Here is a 16,096-nt window from a genome sequence, read left to right as displayed (position 1 = left end):
CCTTGCCTATGCATTCATCTTCTAGCTGGGGTGGGGTAGGCGGCCAAAGCAAAGTTATAAACGGGCAAGACTGAAAGAAATGTTTTACGGGGCTCGTACTGGGTGTCAAAGCACCACGTTTAAAAGCTCTTCTCCAAACCCCTTCAGTCGTGTCCCTTTATTTCCTCGGCGGAAATATGCTAAGACAATAGCTAGATCTTTTAAAATTTGGAATCTGTGATCTTTTGGATTCTTATTGGATTGAAGTTCTCCTTTGTACTCACCATCTATGAAATGAACGGAGTACGTTGAAACTGAAAGAAAATGAAGTTACCAAAATGATAACGCTGTCCTAGGATATCGGAAGAAAGCATTCATTTATATGTAACGATCTAATAACTACCCCCTCTTACCCATTTAAGGAGGCTCTTTGTGCTCCGTTAGTCACTGGTTTCACCACTTGAAAATATCATAAAATCTCTTTTTAAAAAAATAATGCTAGCTTGGTGAAATCAGGTGGATACTAAAATGATAAGAATGTTACCTTTTATGTAATTGGGGCTCTGTGGCTGCTAATTAATTAGCACTAGAGAAATGGAGGGATCTGGCATTATTCCAATACACTACATTAAAAAATTAAAATACTTTGAGAAAATTACCAATATCTCCTCCAGAAAATCCATTCAGAAAACCCATCTTTCAATGTCATAATTTCAGTCTTGACTCTCAATCTGTCGAAGGGGAATTTAACTTTAATGAAATGGATTTTCTTTAGAAGACTTTTTAAATTCAGCCTGAAATTAATTCAGGCTGGTCTTTTCCATTGTCAGTCTGGGTTAGTGAGAGTGTTTTATAAGTCTTGCCCGGATGTATAAAATCTAAGCTTCCAAGGAAAATAGTGGAAGCCCACCAGGCCATTACCACCCACTGCATGGGCTCATACACAGGAATTGTGCTTCGTCTGAAGTAAGCAAACTCTGCAGCCTGTGTACCCTGTATTGTATTCACCTTGAACACAATTTTTATTTGGCATCATAGTGACCTGTCTCCCACTCGTCAGGAAGCTGGATTTGACTACCACATGGCTTAGGACAATTTAGGAACACACAAAATTAGACACCTAGTTTATACCTGTCACTCTCCAGGCAATTGACTCATGATCTTGCTTACTCCTCACCTCAAGCCTGTCAATATCAGTATGAAAATCCTCATCTTACTGATGAGAAAATTGTTATCTCAGAGATGTTAAGAAACTTGCCTGAAGTCACATAGCAAAGGAAGTGGTATAGCCAAGATCCAGGTCTGCTTAGTTCCATGTCTCATCGCTAGGACACACAGCCTCCCATAAGTTTGGTGACCTTCACCAGCATGGTATCTAGCTTCCAAAATGCCAGTCCTTTTGGCAAGATTCTCCTTCTTTCCTCCTTTAACAGATTCCCTGGCATTGATTTTCTTATTCTATTGGCTAAATAGAACGATTTTGCACAATTCCTTTTTTTTTCCCCTAGTCACCTAATCTATACTCAAACCAAGCAAATGGACTGTGCCCCTACTGGCTGCCATTTTGTGGTGATTTCACCCCACGCTTCCTTACTCTCTCCTGCCTCCCTGCACCTCCTCAGCTAGTTGATGAGACAGATACACAGGAGTCTCTTCCAGAGTGGGATTTAAAAGATATCTTTAGAAATAATTTGCAACCCTAAGTCACGGGGATTTGAACTACTCTTTCAAAAGTGAGGACATGTCCGCCTCTCTTCGCTATTTATTCCCCCACATGATTTCACCCAGGTTTAAATGCCATCTGGATCCCAATGACTTCCACATTTACATCTTCAGTTCTGTCTCCTAAAATCCAGACTCGTGTATCCAACTGCCTACCCCACACCTCTCCTTGGATGCCCAACAGACATCTCAGGTTTAACATGTTCACAACTTCTGATTCTCTTCCCACCCACGAATATGCTTCATTCACAGTCCTCCCCGTATCGGTTGCTGGAAATGTCTTCCTTCCGGTTGTCCAGGCTAAAAACCTTACAGTCATCTTTGACTCCTTTCTCTTATATCACACATCCGATCTATCAAGAAACCTTTTGGCTCTCCCTTCAAAATATACCCAACCATTTCTCACCAGCTCCCCACATTAGCCTGATCACGACTGACATTGTCCCAGCATTTGGATTGCTGCAATCATTTCACAACTTTTTTTGTTGGCCTATCATGTCACTCTCTGCTCAAAGTCTCAGGGTGACTTCTCATTACTATGGCCTCCAAGGGAAGGACTGATGGGGACAACTCGCCCCATCCAGAACCAGTCTCTCTGCTTTCTCTGGGTATTATGTGTGCCAATAATGGCAGTGCCACTGTGTCCCTCTGGGTGACACTGATTTCCACTGGTAGTCCCATGCCAAGGGACAGGCAGGGGTTGCAGAGAGCTTAGGATGGTAAGAGCCTGAACTCTCAAAGTGCCCACGAGTTCTGTGGCTTGTTTATGTCCCTTCCAAGTGGAAACAAATGCAAAAGGCATGGAGATGGCTCTTCAAACCAAACCACAGTTGGAATGAAGAGAAGCCATGCTGACAAATTTCATGCAATGTGCAAGTATCAGCATTACAACCCATTTTAAGACCTCAGAGCTAAACTTTCCTTGCTCCTTAGGGAGGAAGCACAATAGGAAGGTAAGAGCGTAGAGAAATCCTGGGAGGACCTAGGTTTGAATCCTTGCTCTCCCATTATGGAAGATTACTGTTCAGGAAACGTTCCCTCCCTCCCCAACCCCACCTCCTTGGGAGGATTTTGATGTTGGGCTTGGCCGTGTCACTTGCTTTGGCCAGAGGAAAGTGGATAGAAGTGACAGTGTATGAGTTATTCAAGCCTAGGCCTTAAGTAACATCACATGTTCTGATCTCTACCTGCCCTGGGTATCTACCTGATCCCAGAAAAATGAGAGCCATGTGGAGCCAAGGTGCCTTAGCTGACTTGCAGACTTGCAGCTGGAAGCACAGCCACCCAACTGACCCACAGATGCAGCAGTGAGAAATCAATGCTGATGGTTGAATGCTTGTTCATTATGCACAAGGTGCTAACCAGTACAGCCACTTACTAGATGAGTGTCCTTGAAAAATGACTTCACTTTTTGGAGCCTTGGTTTCCTCATCTGTAAACTGGGATAGCAAGCAGACCCACTTGGAAGGTGGGTACTTTGTGAGCGCTAGGTAAGGTGCTATATGTAAAACTCTTAGCACAGAGCCTGGAATGCAGAAAGTGCTCACTTAGCATCATTTCCATACTCATGATGCTTAGCACATTGCAGAGCGGGTACCACATCTGAATGATGCAAATTGAAGCTACGCTGGGGTGTAATTCTGGGTAGCAGGAGAAGAATAGGCTGGTTGGCAGAGTGAGTGGGGGTCGAGGTCAGGTGTCCTGGGTAGCGTGGCTGGGTGGCAGTGGGGGGACTGATTTCTTTCTGTCTCACTTAGAAGTATGGATGCAGAGTACTCTGATAGGTGCCCCTGAGCAGGTGGTGTTGTCTTCCTCTGGACCAGAATTCATGGGCTGATGCTGGCATAACCTGCTGCCTCCTGCAGAGCCTCTGGAGAGACTTCCAGGCTCGTGTTTCCCTCCCACTGGCTGTGTTCTACTGATTGACTCCTGTTTCAGAAAGTCCCCCACTTGCCGCCAGGCCAAACTTCTGCAGGCTGGCTGCCTCGGGGAGTTTAGTGGGAGAGAAGAGTGCTGGCGCTTTCCTGCTGAGCAAATCAATCCCTTTCAGCCACGGTGTCCTGGACATGCGGTGTCGAGGCCATTCCCATGTATGAGGCCATCATTATCCGTGTGGTGTTTCTCCCTTTGGGTAAGTGATGAAGGCGATACTGGGAACACCTCCATTATTCTCCGAGTGTAAGAGCACAAAATACCTGTGATTAGGGGCCTAAAGCAGTTACCTCGCCCCATGTGAGGTCTCTGTCTTGCTTTAGTTCCCCTTCTTTTCCCTTGGCCCTGACAGACAGATGATGAAGGACAGAAGGAGAAGGGGGTGCTCCTGCTCTCTCCTATTTGCATTTCTAGGAGTGCGTCTCTAGAGGCCGCAGGGGCATTTCTTCAAATACCTCTTCTGCATAAACTTCTCAGCATGGCATCAAGACCTTTCGAGATCTGGCTCCAAACCATTTTTCCTTCCACTCCCTCTGCCTCTGTCACTGCTACCACAGGGGGCCATTCATTCCTCCATGAATTCAGGCTGTCACCAATGTTTATTGGGTAGACTACGGGGCACTGAGGTGAAGGGGTGATGAAGGCAGAGTTCCTCCCTTTGGACTCTTCATAGTCCTTTTAATGCTCTCCACGCTTTTGTACATGCTGCCTTTCTATGCTTCGAAGGCCCTCCCTCCCTCCCCTGCTCCTCCCTCCCCCCCTCCCTCCCTGCCTCCTTCCCCCTCCTCCTTTCCTCCCTCCCTCCCTCCTTTCCTCCCTCCGCCTGCTCCTCCCTCCCTCCCTCCCTGCCTCCTTTCCTCTCTCCTTCCCTCCCTGCCTCCTTTCCTCCCTTCCTTCCTTTCTTCCTTCTTGCCCTCTCCCTTTCTCTCTCTCTCTCTTCTCCTCTCCTTTATTCTTCTTTTTCTTCCTTTCCTCCTCCTCCTCATCCACCTTCTTTCCTCTCTCTCTCTCTCCCCAGCAAATAGTTATTCATCTATACAGTCCTTCTTTGAATGGCACTTGCTCTGTGCAACCTTGCCACGTATGTAATTCTAAGAAGATTTTCCGTGATCTCAAAGAGTTCTGGTCATATTTTTAACATTGTACTTATTACACAAATCTTTATAATATGCTATGATATAACTGTCTCCCCAACTAGAGAGTGAGGGCCTCATGGACAGGAAACGTGTTCTATTGATCTCTGCATCTCCTGGCACCCTGCAGCCCCCCAAAAAATATTTGCAGCGTGAGTGAGTGAACAAATGAATGAAAGTCTTGGGTGTTAACACAGCTGTCTGCTTCAGCTTTTGCCAACGTGTGTCCTCAGTCCCCACGGACCTGATGGGGGTGGCAGTCAGCAGGGACTCCTCATTTGAAGTAGATGAAATTGAAGCTTCCCTTAGTCACAAAATGGCCACCCATCATTGGTCCCTAGCTCCGTCACCCTGGCTCTCCAGCCCCTATTTGCACTAGAATCGATACCTGTTCCTGAGGAAGACCACCCTCCTGAAAGTAGACCCACATGGATGCTTTCCTCTTGGGCAGCAGCCCCATCACTTAATATTAATCGGACCAGTGCTGGGGGTGGGGAGGAAAGTCCTACTAATAGCTTACTCTGCAGCTGGCAATCTGTTAGATTGTGTGGTGGAGCTTAATGTGTGATTTCACAGCTTTTCACGGTCTCTAAACTGCAAATTCAAGATTATTTGAAAACATTTTATTTAATTTTCATGCTTTTTTTCCATCGAAAAAGTTAAAAGACTCATAATCTTTTATGGGCAATTATAAAACGTGCTATTTGCACACGAGACAGAAAAGCCTCCCTTAGCTGAGCAATCTAAGTGTGCATGTAGAGACGACTTCCGGGGAGTGCCGACGAGGAAGGCGGATGGCTGTGGAGACCATGTAACGCATTCTCCTAGGTGAGGTCCACCTAGGTGGAGTGTGATTCTCCAGGTTCATTCATCACCCCCACTGCCCCGCACCCCACTCTATTCATATGAGAGTGAGCACCTTGTGGGGAGGGCTGGTGTCTGGCCCATCTTTATATTCCGGGAGCCTTGCTTGGTGTCTGTCATGGGGCAGCTGTGCAGGAAGTGTTTGCAGAATGAATAAATAAATGAACGAGGGAAGAGTTCTCCTTACTCTCCCTCCCGCAGTCCAAGGCGAGACCTGTGAGCATTCCGTCTGTCTTTCCTGCATCACTTTTGGAGCAGGAGCAGCAGACACAGCCGAGCTTCTCGCTGGGTGGAGGATACACCAATGGGATGTAGGGTGTTAGAATGTTTACTTGCTGCTTTTTACTTTTGTGAAAATCATTATTCAGCTATTACTTGATTCAGAATCCTAGACCTAGAAGGACCTAGAAACCTGAAGTGTAACATCTTTGCTTTACAGATGAGGAAACAGAGTCAAAGTTAGGAAGCTCCTTGCTTCAAGTCAGGACTTGAATCCCACTTTCCTGCTCACTCCTAATTGGGTAAATTTTTTTTTTCCTGTGCTGACCTCTTTCATCTCTTGGTGTGTGCTATTTCACACAACTTTTCCCAAATCCTGCAACCTCTAGGATTGCTGACAGTAGCACCCTTTATCCTCTTCTCTCTTCAACTTTGCACGATTCTCTCTTTTCTGCTTAAGGATTCTAGGGATAAAACACTCTGGAAACCCAAGGAAACTGGACAGAGTCCTCTGGATCAGTGAATCACACAAGGGAATGAAAAAAGATGCCATTCTGCCTCTGCCTGAAAGGGAGACCCAGGGACACAGAGAGGGAGATCTGGTCCAGCTGAGGGCCTCTGTAGGGGTTGAGGTTGGAGCCAAACTACCTGGTGAATGCATTTTCAATCACATAACTGGCAAAGCCCCAATGTGGCCAGCTGACATGGTGGAGTTTGTCAGCTAGTAGAGTCCCCCAGCTCATTACCAATCCAGGGATAATAGTGACCATCATCATAATAATCATTATAGCCTTAGACAGGCATAGACGACAAAGACACCTTTGGGACTTCTGTTTGAAATCAGCTGCTTCTCAGCCAACCCTGACTCTCCAGAGTGACTTTCTACAGAATGAAAGGATCATGAAGCCGAAAGGGGCCCTCGGAGATATTCAGTCCTGGCTTTCTGCCCTCAGGCAGGACTAACCTTTATAGAATAGTTGCTGTATAGGAAATTGAACCAAACTTACTTTTATATGTTATTCTGGTGATAGTATCTCTGTTGAGCATTCGATTAAGAAATGGGTTTGATGAATCAGAAACCTAGGGGAGAAAAGAAAATATTAATGACTGGCCAGTACTATCCCAGGATAAACGTTGCCTCCATCCATTCACTTATTCATTCGTATTTACTGAGTGCCTCCCATATACCAAACACTATGATGGCTAGACATTCAGAGATCAAATAGACAGACTCTACTCTGCAGAAACCCTAGTCTTTTTGTAAAGAAATTGTTACAATTAGTGTGAAGAGTGCTCTGATAGAGTCACAGGTGGGATGATCTTAGAGGAAGACCACCCACCTGGGGACTCTGGGGAGCTAAGGCATGAGTTGGGTCTTGAGGATGGATGGAAGTTAACCAAGTGCTTTGGCGGTAGAGTGTGGAAATGGAGGATGGGTAAGGAAAAACATTATGTACACAGGATCTGTGCATGGATGGACATGGGAGAGTGAGAACAGTCATGTTCAGGCAAATATTTCAGTGTAGTTGGAGCTGAGAGTATGGGTGAAGGATGGAGGTGAGGCTAGAGGGGGAGGCAGGGGCTAGCTCAAATTAGGCTTTAAATGTCACGTTAGGTCATTTAAACTTTATTCAGTGGGGAGGGGGAACCATCAAAGAGTTTTAAGCAGGGGGTAGGGAGTGAAATGTCAGGAAGGGGATAGTAATCTAAGTAGAGAGAGAGAATACTCAGAACAGAGGTATCAGGAGGTGAAAAAATATCTAAGAAGTAATACAGAATCTTATTATACCACTGCTCATTACTGCATGAATAGACTATATCATAAGCCATATCATTCAGTCAATCAATCTATCCATCCATCCGTGCATCCATACATCCAATATATATTTACCAAGTGCCTATTATGGACCAAACATTGTAGTAGATGTTCAGGGATCCGTTCCCATTTTATGCCCATGCCCTGAGGTCTCCAAATTCCTTCTTTGGGAGAACGGGCCAAGCTTCAAGGGGTTTAAGACAGGGGAACACGATCTGGAGACTGTGATGCCCCCCCACATAACTGTGTACACTGTTTTCTTCACAACCCCCTTTTTACTCAGCCTTTTCCAAGGTGCCGTTGTTCATCCTAGTCATTTTTCTCCCACCTCGCTCGGCTCTGCTCTGCAATTTATGCCTCAGCTGCTAATCGGATGTTGTGACACATCAACATTTTAAATCTGATTTATTTTGAGGGCTGGAAAAATTGCAGCAGATGATTATTATTATTAGATAAGCAACAGGTAATTTTTAGTTTGGAGAAAGCACAGACTGTTTATTTTCCCTCAACTTGTCTCTCCTTCCCCACATGGTTTCCTGGGTGTGCTGCAGTGAGACACATACCAGGGGGAGATAGGTGAGTGACAGTGCTCGGTGGAGGTAAGAGCCGACCCCCCCCAAATGGAGAAGAGTCCCAAATCAAACCCTGCTGCTCCCTGGAAGCTTTAGTGCCAAAGCCAACTTCGACTTTGACATTCTCTTCGGCCATTTAAAAGGTAGCCTGAAGCCCCCTGTTTGTGCCGATGTATCCCAAGAAAGGAGAGCTAAAAATATATTGTCATGGCAGGTAAGGAATCTGCCATGTCCATTATAATTGGGTGCCTTGGGCTCCTGGTACCTGGTGAGTCTGGCCAGCGCTAACATTGTCACTGGACCCTTTTGAGCTGATTAAAAATATTGAAATATTTCCAAAGTGCACACAGATGATTTGTGGGCTCTAGTGTGTTGGCTGTGTGGGTGAGAGGATAAAATATGTACTTGGTATAAGTGAGCTTAAGTGGGGAGTTAATGGTGTGTGATTGAGCAGCAATTATGGCCAAATCTCAGGTCCCGGTGGTCATGGGAAGGATGGGGGATTAGGAGGGAACAGAGATAAATAAATCCCACAGATAAACAGGTCTCTTATTTTAGCCAACAACTCCAACAATTCTATGGTTCAGCTGACCTAGACGTGGGGCCTCTCATTTTCTGTTCCTGCCTACCCCGCATGGAGCTGGGAAGGCGAGGCAGAAAGATCAGAAGGAGGGCAGGACTCCCAGAGACTATGTGCCCTTAGAGACCAAGGACCTTGTTCATCTCATTTCTAGGTACCAGTGCCTAGCAAGGGCTGGCCTGTGTCCCACACTCAGTTAGTGTTTTGGGATGAGTGAATGACAAGTCACAGCTTGGATAACTCACCATGGAGCATCTGGGAGTTGATTATGTTAGACAAAGATAGGAATGCTATGGCTTATTTTGAGATCTAGCCAGAAAGTTTCAGGTTTGCTCATGGAAAGAACGGCAGCATCCCTGGCGGGTCAGACTGGCCTGAGAAGACGCAGGAGCTACTCTCCATCCTTTCACTGACCTCCGGGTCTGGGGCATAAGTTCCTCCCAGCGACCCTCAAGGAAGTAGCCAGGACCTGCATCCGTAATCTCGGTGGAGCGGGCGTTTCTGCAAGGACTTGTGAAACACGCCAGTAGTTTGCTGTTGAGGAGGCTGACTTCCTGGCCTATCAATCACCCTGTCAGCTGTAATGTGCCTGTGCTTCCAGGATGACATTCACTGACTCAGGAGCTTCGAGCAAAGAGAGGCAAAGTCAGGGGCCGAGGCTGAGGCACCCACCAAAGGACAGGAGTTGTTGGGCTGCCCACCTTGGCCGTGGGAGTCACTCAGGGAAGGCCCGGCACTGGGAAAGCCACGGGGGAGGTGAGCGCCTGGACGCACGTGGCACAATATTGTGATACACCTGCAGGCTCCACAACAATGAGTGTTGCCCAAGTTGAATGCACCAGTTGGCTGTCAACGTCATAACTGGGGCTGGTGAAGGGATACAGGAATTTGCCCTGTGCTCCTGGGCAACACGGGGATGTGGGGGAGATGTTTTTAAATGTTTTTTTCTCTCTTTGTCTCAATTGCTTTCTCCCAGGTCTGTTGGGGAGGCATATAGTGTGAATAACGCTATTAGTATTAAAGTCAAGCAAGACCTGGGTTGCTTTCCTGCACGGGCTGTTATCAGCTACATGAACTTGGCTGGAATGCCAAAGATTCTCTGGACCATTTTCCTCATCTGCAAGATAGGGACATGAATGCCCACCCCACAAGTTTATTATTAGGGTTAAATGGTAAAATATATGTAAAGCACATATCTCAGTGCCTGGCATTCAGGAATCTACAGTTTATTGTAACAGGGTCTGTGAGGATGCCAAGAGGGGTAGAGCAGGGACCAGAAGGATCTGTGCCAGGCCCAATTTCCTTTAATATGTCACATTAGGTATTAAGAAGGCATGACAGCCTAAAAATATGCTTTCCTGGCCAAAAGCCCCTTCCTATCTTTGCCAATGACAAGCTAGAGGAGTTTGGGGTTGGTGGTTAGGGGCAGCAACATGTCACAAACGCCCCTGTTCCAGCTGTGTCTGGACCACAAAGAGGCCTGACCTGACCCGGGTGAGGGAGAGGAAGTTAGGAGGAGGCGTGGAGTCTGGAGAGGGATGACCAGGCAGGGCCAAGTGCCTGTTGCCAAGGGAGATGCTTTCAGAGAGGGAGAGGGTGAGGTGTCTGGGGTGCCTCTGTGCCTACTCTTCTGAGTGATGTCATCACGAGAACTCTGTTACAACTCCCTAGTGGCAAACGCTGGATTTCTATTGATCATCTTCATCAGATGCAGTTCCTATGGGGCACATCCTCTAACGGTCTGGGTGACACTTCCCGAGGGGCTAGCACAGTGACTGCTAACTTTTGGAATTGCCACATATTGCTTTTTCTCCTCTTTTTTTCCAGTTGGAAAGACAATTTCTTACTTTCTTTTTTCCTTTAAATTTGCATACCTGTTTCACTCTACATCGGTCAAAAATGTTACAGGTAATTATTTTTTTTAACAAGTTAGAATTTGCTGGGTTGGAGATTTGTTGTCGTTGTTGACTGTTAGGAAGACGTGGAGCCTTCCTAGAGTGTCATAGTGTTAGCACTGGGATCTTTGGTCGGTTTTCCCTGGGGGATGCTTGTGAGTGAAAAGGAGAGGGAGAGGGAGAGACAATACTCAGAGCAATCGCAGAGAAGCTGCAGGCAGCTGCTTAGTGCGGCGCCTGGAGGGGGGAGACATCTCACGTTTCCTTTGTGTCTCTTTTTCCAAGGGGCAACTGATGGACGGGCTTTAATCCAGTGGTGTGTCAGTGAGCACCCCCCTCTCCTTCTATTGCATCCTTCTGATCCTTCTGCACGAGTCAGGACCTGGGCCTGCCCCTGGGTCCAGCCCCCTTTTTCTCTCCAGAGCAGAAGCTGCCTGAATCCTCAGGCCCTGATGCTCTGAAATGGAACTCATCATTTTTGAATCTCACTGAAGGGACCTCATTTTTCATAGAAATATAAAAGTCACCACCCTCCAGCTTTTCTTGGGCATGGACATCACCCTTTTTGTTATTTCTAAGATCCAACAGACACTGTAAACTGATATTCTGATTGGGGTGGGAATGGCGAGAAGAGAAGAATGAAGGAATGCAAGACACTTACTTTTATAAATATAGAAACTACCACCAATCCATTTGGGCTCTTTGCAGCTTCTGTGACGTTTGTATATAACTCGTGGTTATAGTGGATGAGCTGCACCTGGCAGGAGGCAAAAACAATAACAACAACAACAATCTGGCATTAAAAGGTGTGAGGCACAGCATATCCACCCTACATAATGGCAAACTGTAAAGTATATTGTAGAACAATTGGAAAGACAATCTTGTAATTGAAGGGATTTCAGGGGGATACGTGTGCGTGTGCGTATGTATGTATTGTGTGTGTGTGTGTAAAATGCATGCGCACACACACACATATACAAAAATACCCATACATATTTGCAAATGTTTTCTGGTAACAATCATGCCTTTAATAAGCTCAGTGCCCATCTGGCTCTGGCTCCCTCCCAGGACATTTCCACCAAAGTGCACGAAAGTGAATTTCCCTTATTAGGAGCGGAACTGTCCTGCAGGGGTGGATGTGCTCTCTAGGCTGCACCACCAGCTGCCACTGGCAGAGAGTAAATCTTCCTCACGGCCTCAGGCAAGCAGGGAATTGTCAGGTCCTGAGTCAGCCCAGGGACTCTGAGAGGAGACTGGCCAGCCTGCAAGATTCAGTGGCCCTGAGGGAGAGAGAGCTGATAGTTTAGGCTCCCGATGCATCAGCCTGCCCACGTCATCTGATTGTGCAGGACCTAACTTCCTCCTCGTTCAATGAAGATCAGCGATCTGCTTGTTGAGCCCCTGTGCAACAGGCAGTGCGGATAGCAAAGGAGTCCTGGACCTGGCCTCCAGTAAACTAGGTTCTCCCTCTGTTACCTAATTTTTAAAACTCTTTTTTTAAAATTGTGAAACGTAGCATACGTGTATGTTCAAACTAATGCCCCACCAATTTTTAGCCACATGACTAGGTTACTCCACCTCACTGAGACCCAATTGCTTCCTCTGAAAAATGGGTATGATTATCTCTCCTTGGAATTCATCTCAGGCTATGGTTTTAAAATAGATTTTTAAAACCAGTATGGAAGAGTAATTTTTGTAACAAACTAAAAGATAGAGAAAATAAAAAAGATGTGATAGCCCCCCACCTCTGTCTATTCCCAGCTCAAGCAATGTGACTATTAACAGTTTAGTATATATCCTTCCAGATATTTTTTTGTGCTTATAAGTCACACACACATGCACATGTAGGGTGTGAAAAACAATGGATGGATAAATTCCTAGAAACATACAACCTACCAAGACTGAATCAAGAAGGAATAGAAACCTGAACAGATGAATACAAATAAGGAGACTGAAGCAGTAATCAAAAAATCTCCCCACAAAGAAAAGCCCTGGGCCAGGTGGCTTTGTGGGTGAATTCTACCAATCACTCAAAGAAGAATTCATACCAACTGTTCTTCAGCTCCTCCAAAAAAGAGAAGTAGAGAGAATATTTCCAAACCCATTTATGAGGCCGGCACCATCCTGATACCAAAGCTAGACAAAGACACTTCAAGAAAAGAAAACTACAGGCCAATATCCCTAATGAACATAGATGCAAAAATCTTCAATAAAATACTAGCAGACCAAATTCGACAGCACATTAAAAGGATTATACACCATGACCAAGTAGGATTTATTCCTGGGATGCAAGGATGTATCAACATATGCAAATTAATTAAAGTGATATACCACATTAATAGAATGAAATATAAACCACATGACCATCTCAATAGATTCAGAAAAAGCATTTGACAAAATTCACCATCCATTCATGGTAAAAACTCTCAACAAAACAGGTATAGAAAAGCTTCCCTCAACACAATAAAGGACATATATGAAAAGCGCTCAGCTAACATCATAATCAATGGAGAAAAACTGAAAACTTTTCCTCTAAGATCCAGTACAAGGCAAGGATGCCTACTCTTGCCAAATCTATTCAATGTAGTACTGGAAATCCTGGGCAGAGCAATTAGACAAGAAAAAGAAATAAAAGGCATCCAAATCAGAAAGGAAGAAGTAAAATTGTCTCTGTTTGCAGATGACATGATCATATACGTAGACACACTATAAGACTCAACCACAACAAAAAACTGTTAGCACAGGGGCCGGCCCCGTGGCTTAGCAGTTAAGCGTGTGTGCTCTGCTACTGGTGGCCTGGGCACGCACCGATGCACTGCTTGTCAAGTCATGCTGAGGCGGCGTCCCACATACGGCAACTAGAAGGATGTACAACTATGACATACAACTATCTACTGGGGCTCTGGGGAGAAAAAGAGAAAAATAAAAAAGAGGAAGATTGGCAATAGATGTTAGCTCAGGGCCTGTCTTCCTCAGCAAAAAAAAAAAAGAGGAATATTGGCATGGATGTTAGCTCAGGGCTGATCTTCCTCTCACACACACACACAAAAGCAATACTGTGTGAGAAAGGTCAGTTAAAAAAAAAAAACTGTTAGCACTAATAAATGAATTCAGTAAATTTACAGGATGTAAATTCACTATATAAAAATTGCTGGCATTTCTATACACTAACATTGAACTACCTGAAAAGGAAATTAAGAAAAAAATCCCATTTATAATAACAACCAAAAGAATAAAATACTTAAGAATGAGCTTAACCAAAAAAGTAAAAGACTTGCACACTAAAAACTGTAAAACATTGATGAAGAAAATTAGAGAAGACACAGATAAATGGAAAGACATCCTGTGTTCACGGGTTGGAAAAACAAGTATTGTTAAAATGTCCATACTACTAAAAGGGATCTACAGATTCAATGCAATCCCTGTCAAAATTCCAATGGCATTCTTTACAGAAATAGAAAAAAATAATCCTAAAATTCATATAGAACCACAAAAGACCCCAAATAATCAAAGCAATCTTGAGCTAGAAGAACAAAGCTAGAGGCATCACATTTCCCGGGTCCAAAATATATTTAAAAGCTATAGCAATAAAAACAGTATGGCATTGGTATAAAAACATATATATAAACCAATGGAACAGAATAGAGGGCCCAGAAATAAATCCATGCACTTATGGTCAGCTGATCTTTGACAAGGGTGCCAAGAACACACAACAGGGAAAGGACAACCTCTTCCATAAATGATGCTGGGAAAACTGGATATCCCATGTAGAAGAAGGAAATTGGACCCTTATCTTAAGCCATATACAAAAATCATCTCAAAATGAACTAAGATTTACATGTAAGATCTGAAAGTGTAAAACTACTAGAAGAAAACATATGGAAAAATTTCTTGACATTGGTCTTGGCAACGATTTTTTGGTCATGACACCAAAAAGCATAGGCAATGAAAGTAAAAACAGACAAGTGGGATTGTATCAAACTAAAATGTTTCTGCACAGCAACGGAAACACTCGAAACAGTGAAAAGGCAACTTACAGAATGGGAGAAAATATTTGTAAGCCATATATCTGATAAAGGGTTAATATCCAAAATATATAAGGGACTCATACAACTCAATAGCAAAAAACCAAATAACCAGATTAAAAAATGGGCAAAGGACTTGAATTGACATTTTTCAAAAGAAGACATAAAAATGGCCAACAGGTACATGAAAAGGTGCTCAACATTACCAATCATCAGGGAAATGCAAATCAAAACCACAATGAGATGTCACCTCACATGTGTTAGAATGGCTGTTATCAAAAAGACGAGAGTTAACAAGTGTTGGTGAGGATGTGAAGAAAAAGGAACTCTTGTACACTGTTGGTGGGAATATATACTGCTATAGCCATTATGGAAAACAGTATGGAGGTTTCTCAAAAAATTAAAAATAGAACTACCACATGATCCAGCAATCCCATTCTGGGTATACGTCCAAAGGAAATGAAATCTGGATCTCGAAGAGACATCTGCACTCCCATGTTCACTGCGGTATTATTCTAATAGCCAAGATATGGAAACAACCTAAGTTTCTGTTGACGGATGAATGGATAATTTAAAACATGGTATATACATATACCATGGAATATTATTCAGCTGTAAAAATAAAGGAAATCCTGCTCTTTGTGACACCATAGATGAACCAGAAGGTTCATCTGGTTAGCATAATGTGCTAAGTAATTATGCTAAGTGAAATAAGCCAGACATAGAAAGGCAAATACTGTATGATCTCACTTACATGTAGAATCTAAAATAAACTCATAGAAGCAGAGAACAGAATGGTGGTTGTCAGGAGTTCCGGGGTGGGGGAAATGAGATGTTGGTCAAAGGGTACAAAGTTTCAGTTATGCAAGATGAACGGGTTCTGGAGCTTTAATGCACAGCATAGTGATGACAGTTAATAATACTGTATTGTATACTTGAAATTTGCTAAGAGTATAGATCTTAAATCTTCTTAACACACACACACACACACACACACACAATAGTAACTATGTAGAGGTGATGGATATGTTATTTAGTTTGATTGTGGTGATCTTTTCACAATGTATACATATATCAAAACATCATTGTATACCTTAAATACATACAATTTCTATATATCAAAGATATCTCAATAAAGTTGTTAAAAATAAAAAAAAAACAATAGAAATGGAATTTATCATTATGATTCTGAACTTGATTTTCTAAATTTAAAAATAGTTTGTGGCTGTCTTTCTAAGTCAACATGTATCGCTCTACCTGTCTTTCTAACAGCTGTAGAATTCTCCATTGCATGAATGCCCCGTAACATATTAAACCATCCTCTCTCTAGCTTTCAGGTTGTTTCCATTTTTTTGTCTC

General features: G+C 43.9%; 1 protein-coding gene across 1 annotated transcript in view; it reads right to left on the bottom strand.

Annotated features, from left to right (window-relative positions):
- Positions 1–16,096, bottom strand: part of CA10 (carbonic anhydrase 10 (inactive)) — a 464,178-nt gene that overhangs the window by 12,219 nt on the left and 435,863 nt on the right. Inside the window, exons 5-6 of the mRNA XM_004434740.3 lie at positions 11,374–11,469; positions 6,857–6,929 (exon numbers count right to left, since the gene is read on the bottom strand). Coding sequence (XP_004434797.1) covers positions 6,857–6,929; positions 11,374–11,469 — 169 coding nt within the window. The remainder of the gene's footprint in view (positions 1–6,856; positions 6,930–11,373; positions 11,470–16,096) is intronic.

This window comes from Ceratotherium simum, chromosome 16 (genome assembly GCF_057802395.1).
Source record: "Ceratotherium simum simum isolate JZ-2026a chromosome 16, ASM5780239v1, whole genome shotgun sequence".
NCBI classification, from domain to species: Eukaryota; Metazoa; Chordata; class Mammalia; order Perissodactyla; family Rhinocerotidae; genus Ceratotherium; species Ceratotherium simum.
Note: the sequence above shows the minus strand (reverse complement) of the source record. Positions and strands in the feature narration are given on the sequence as shown.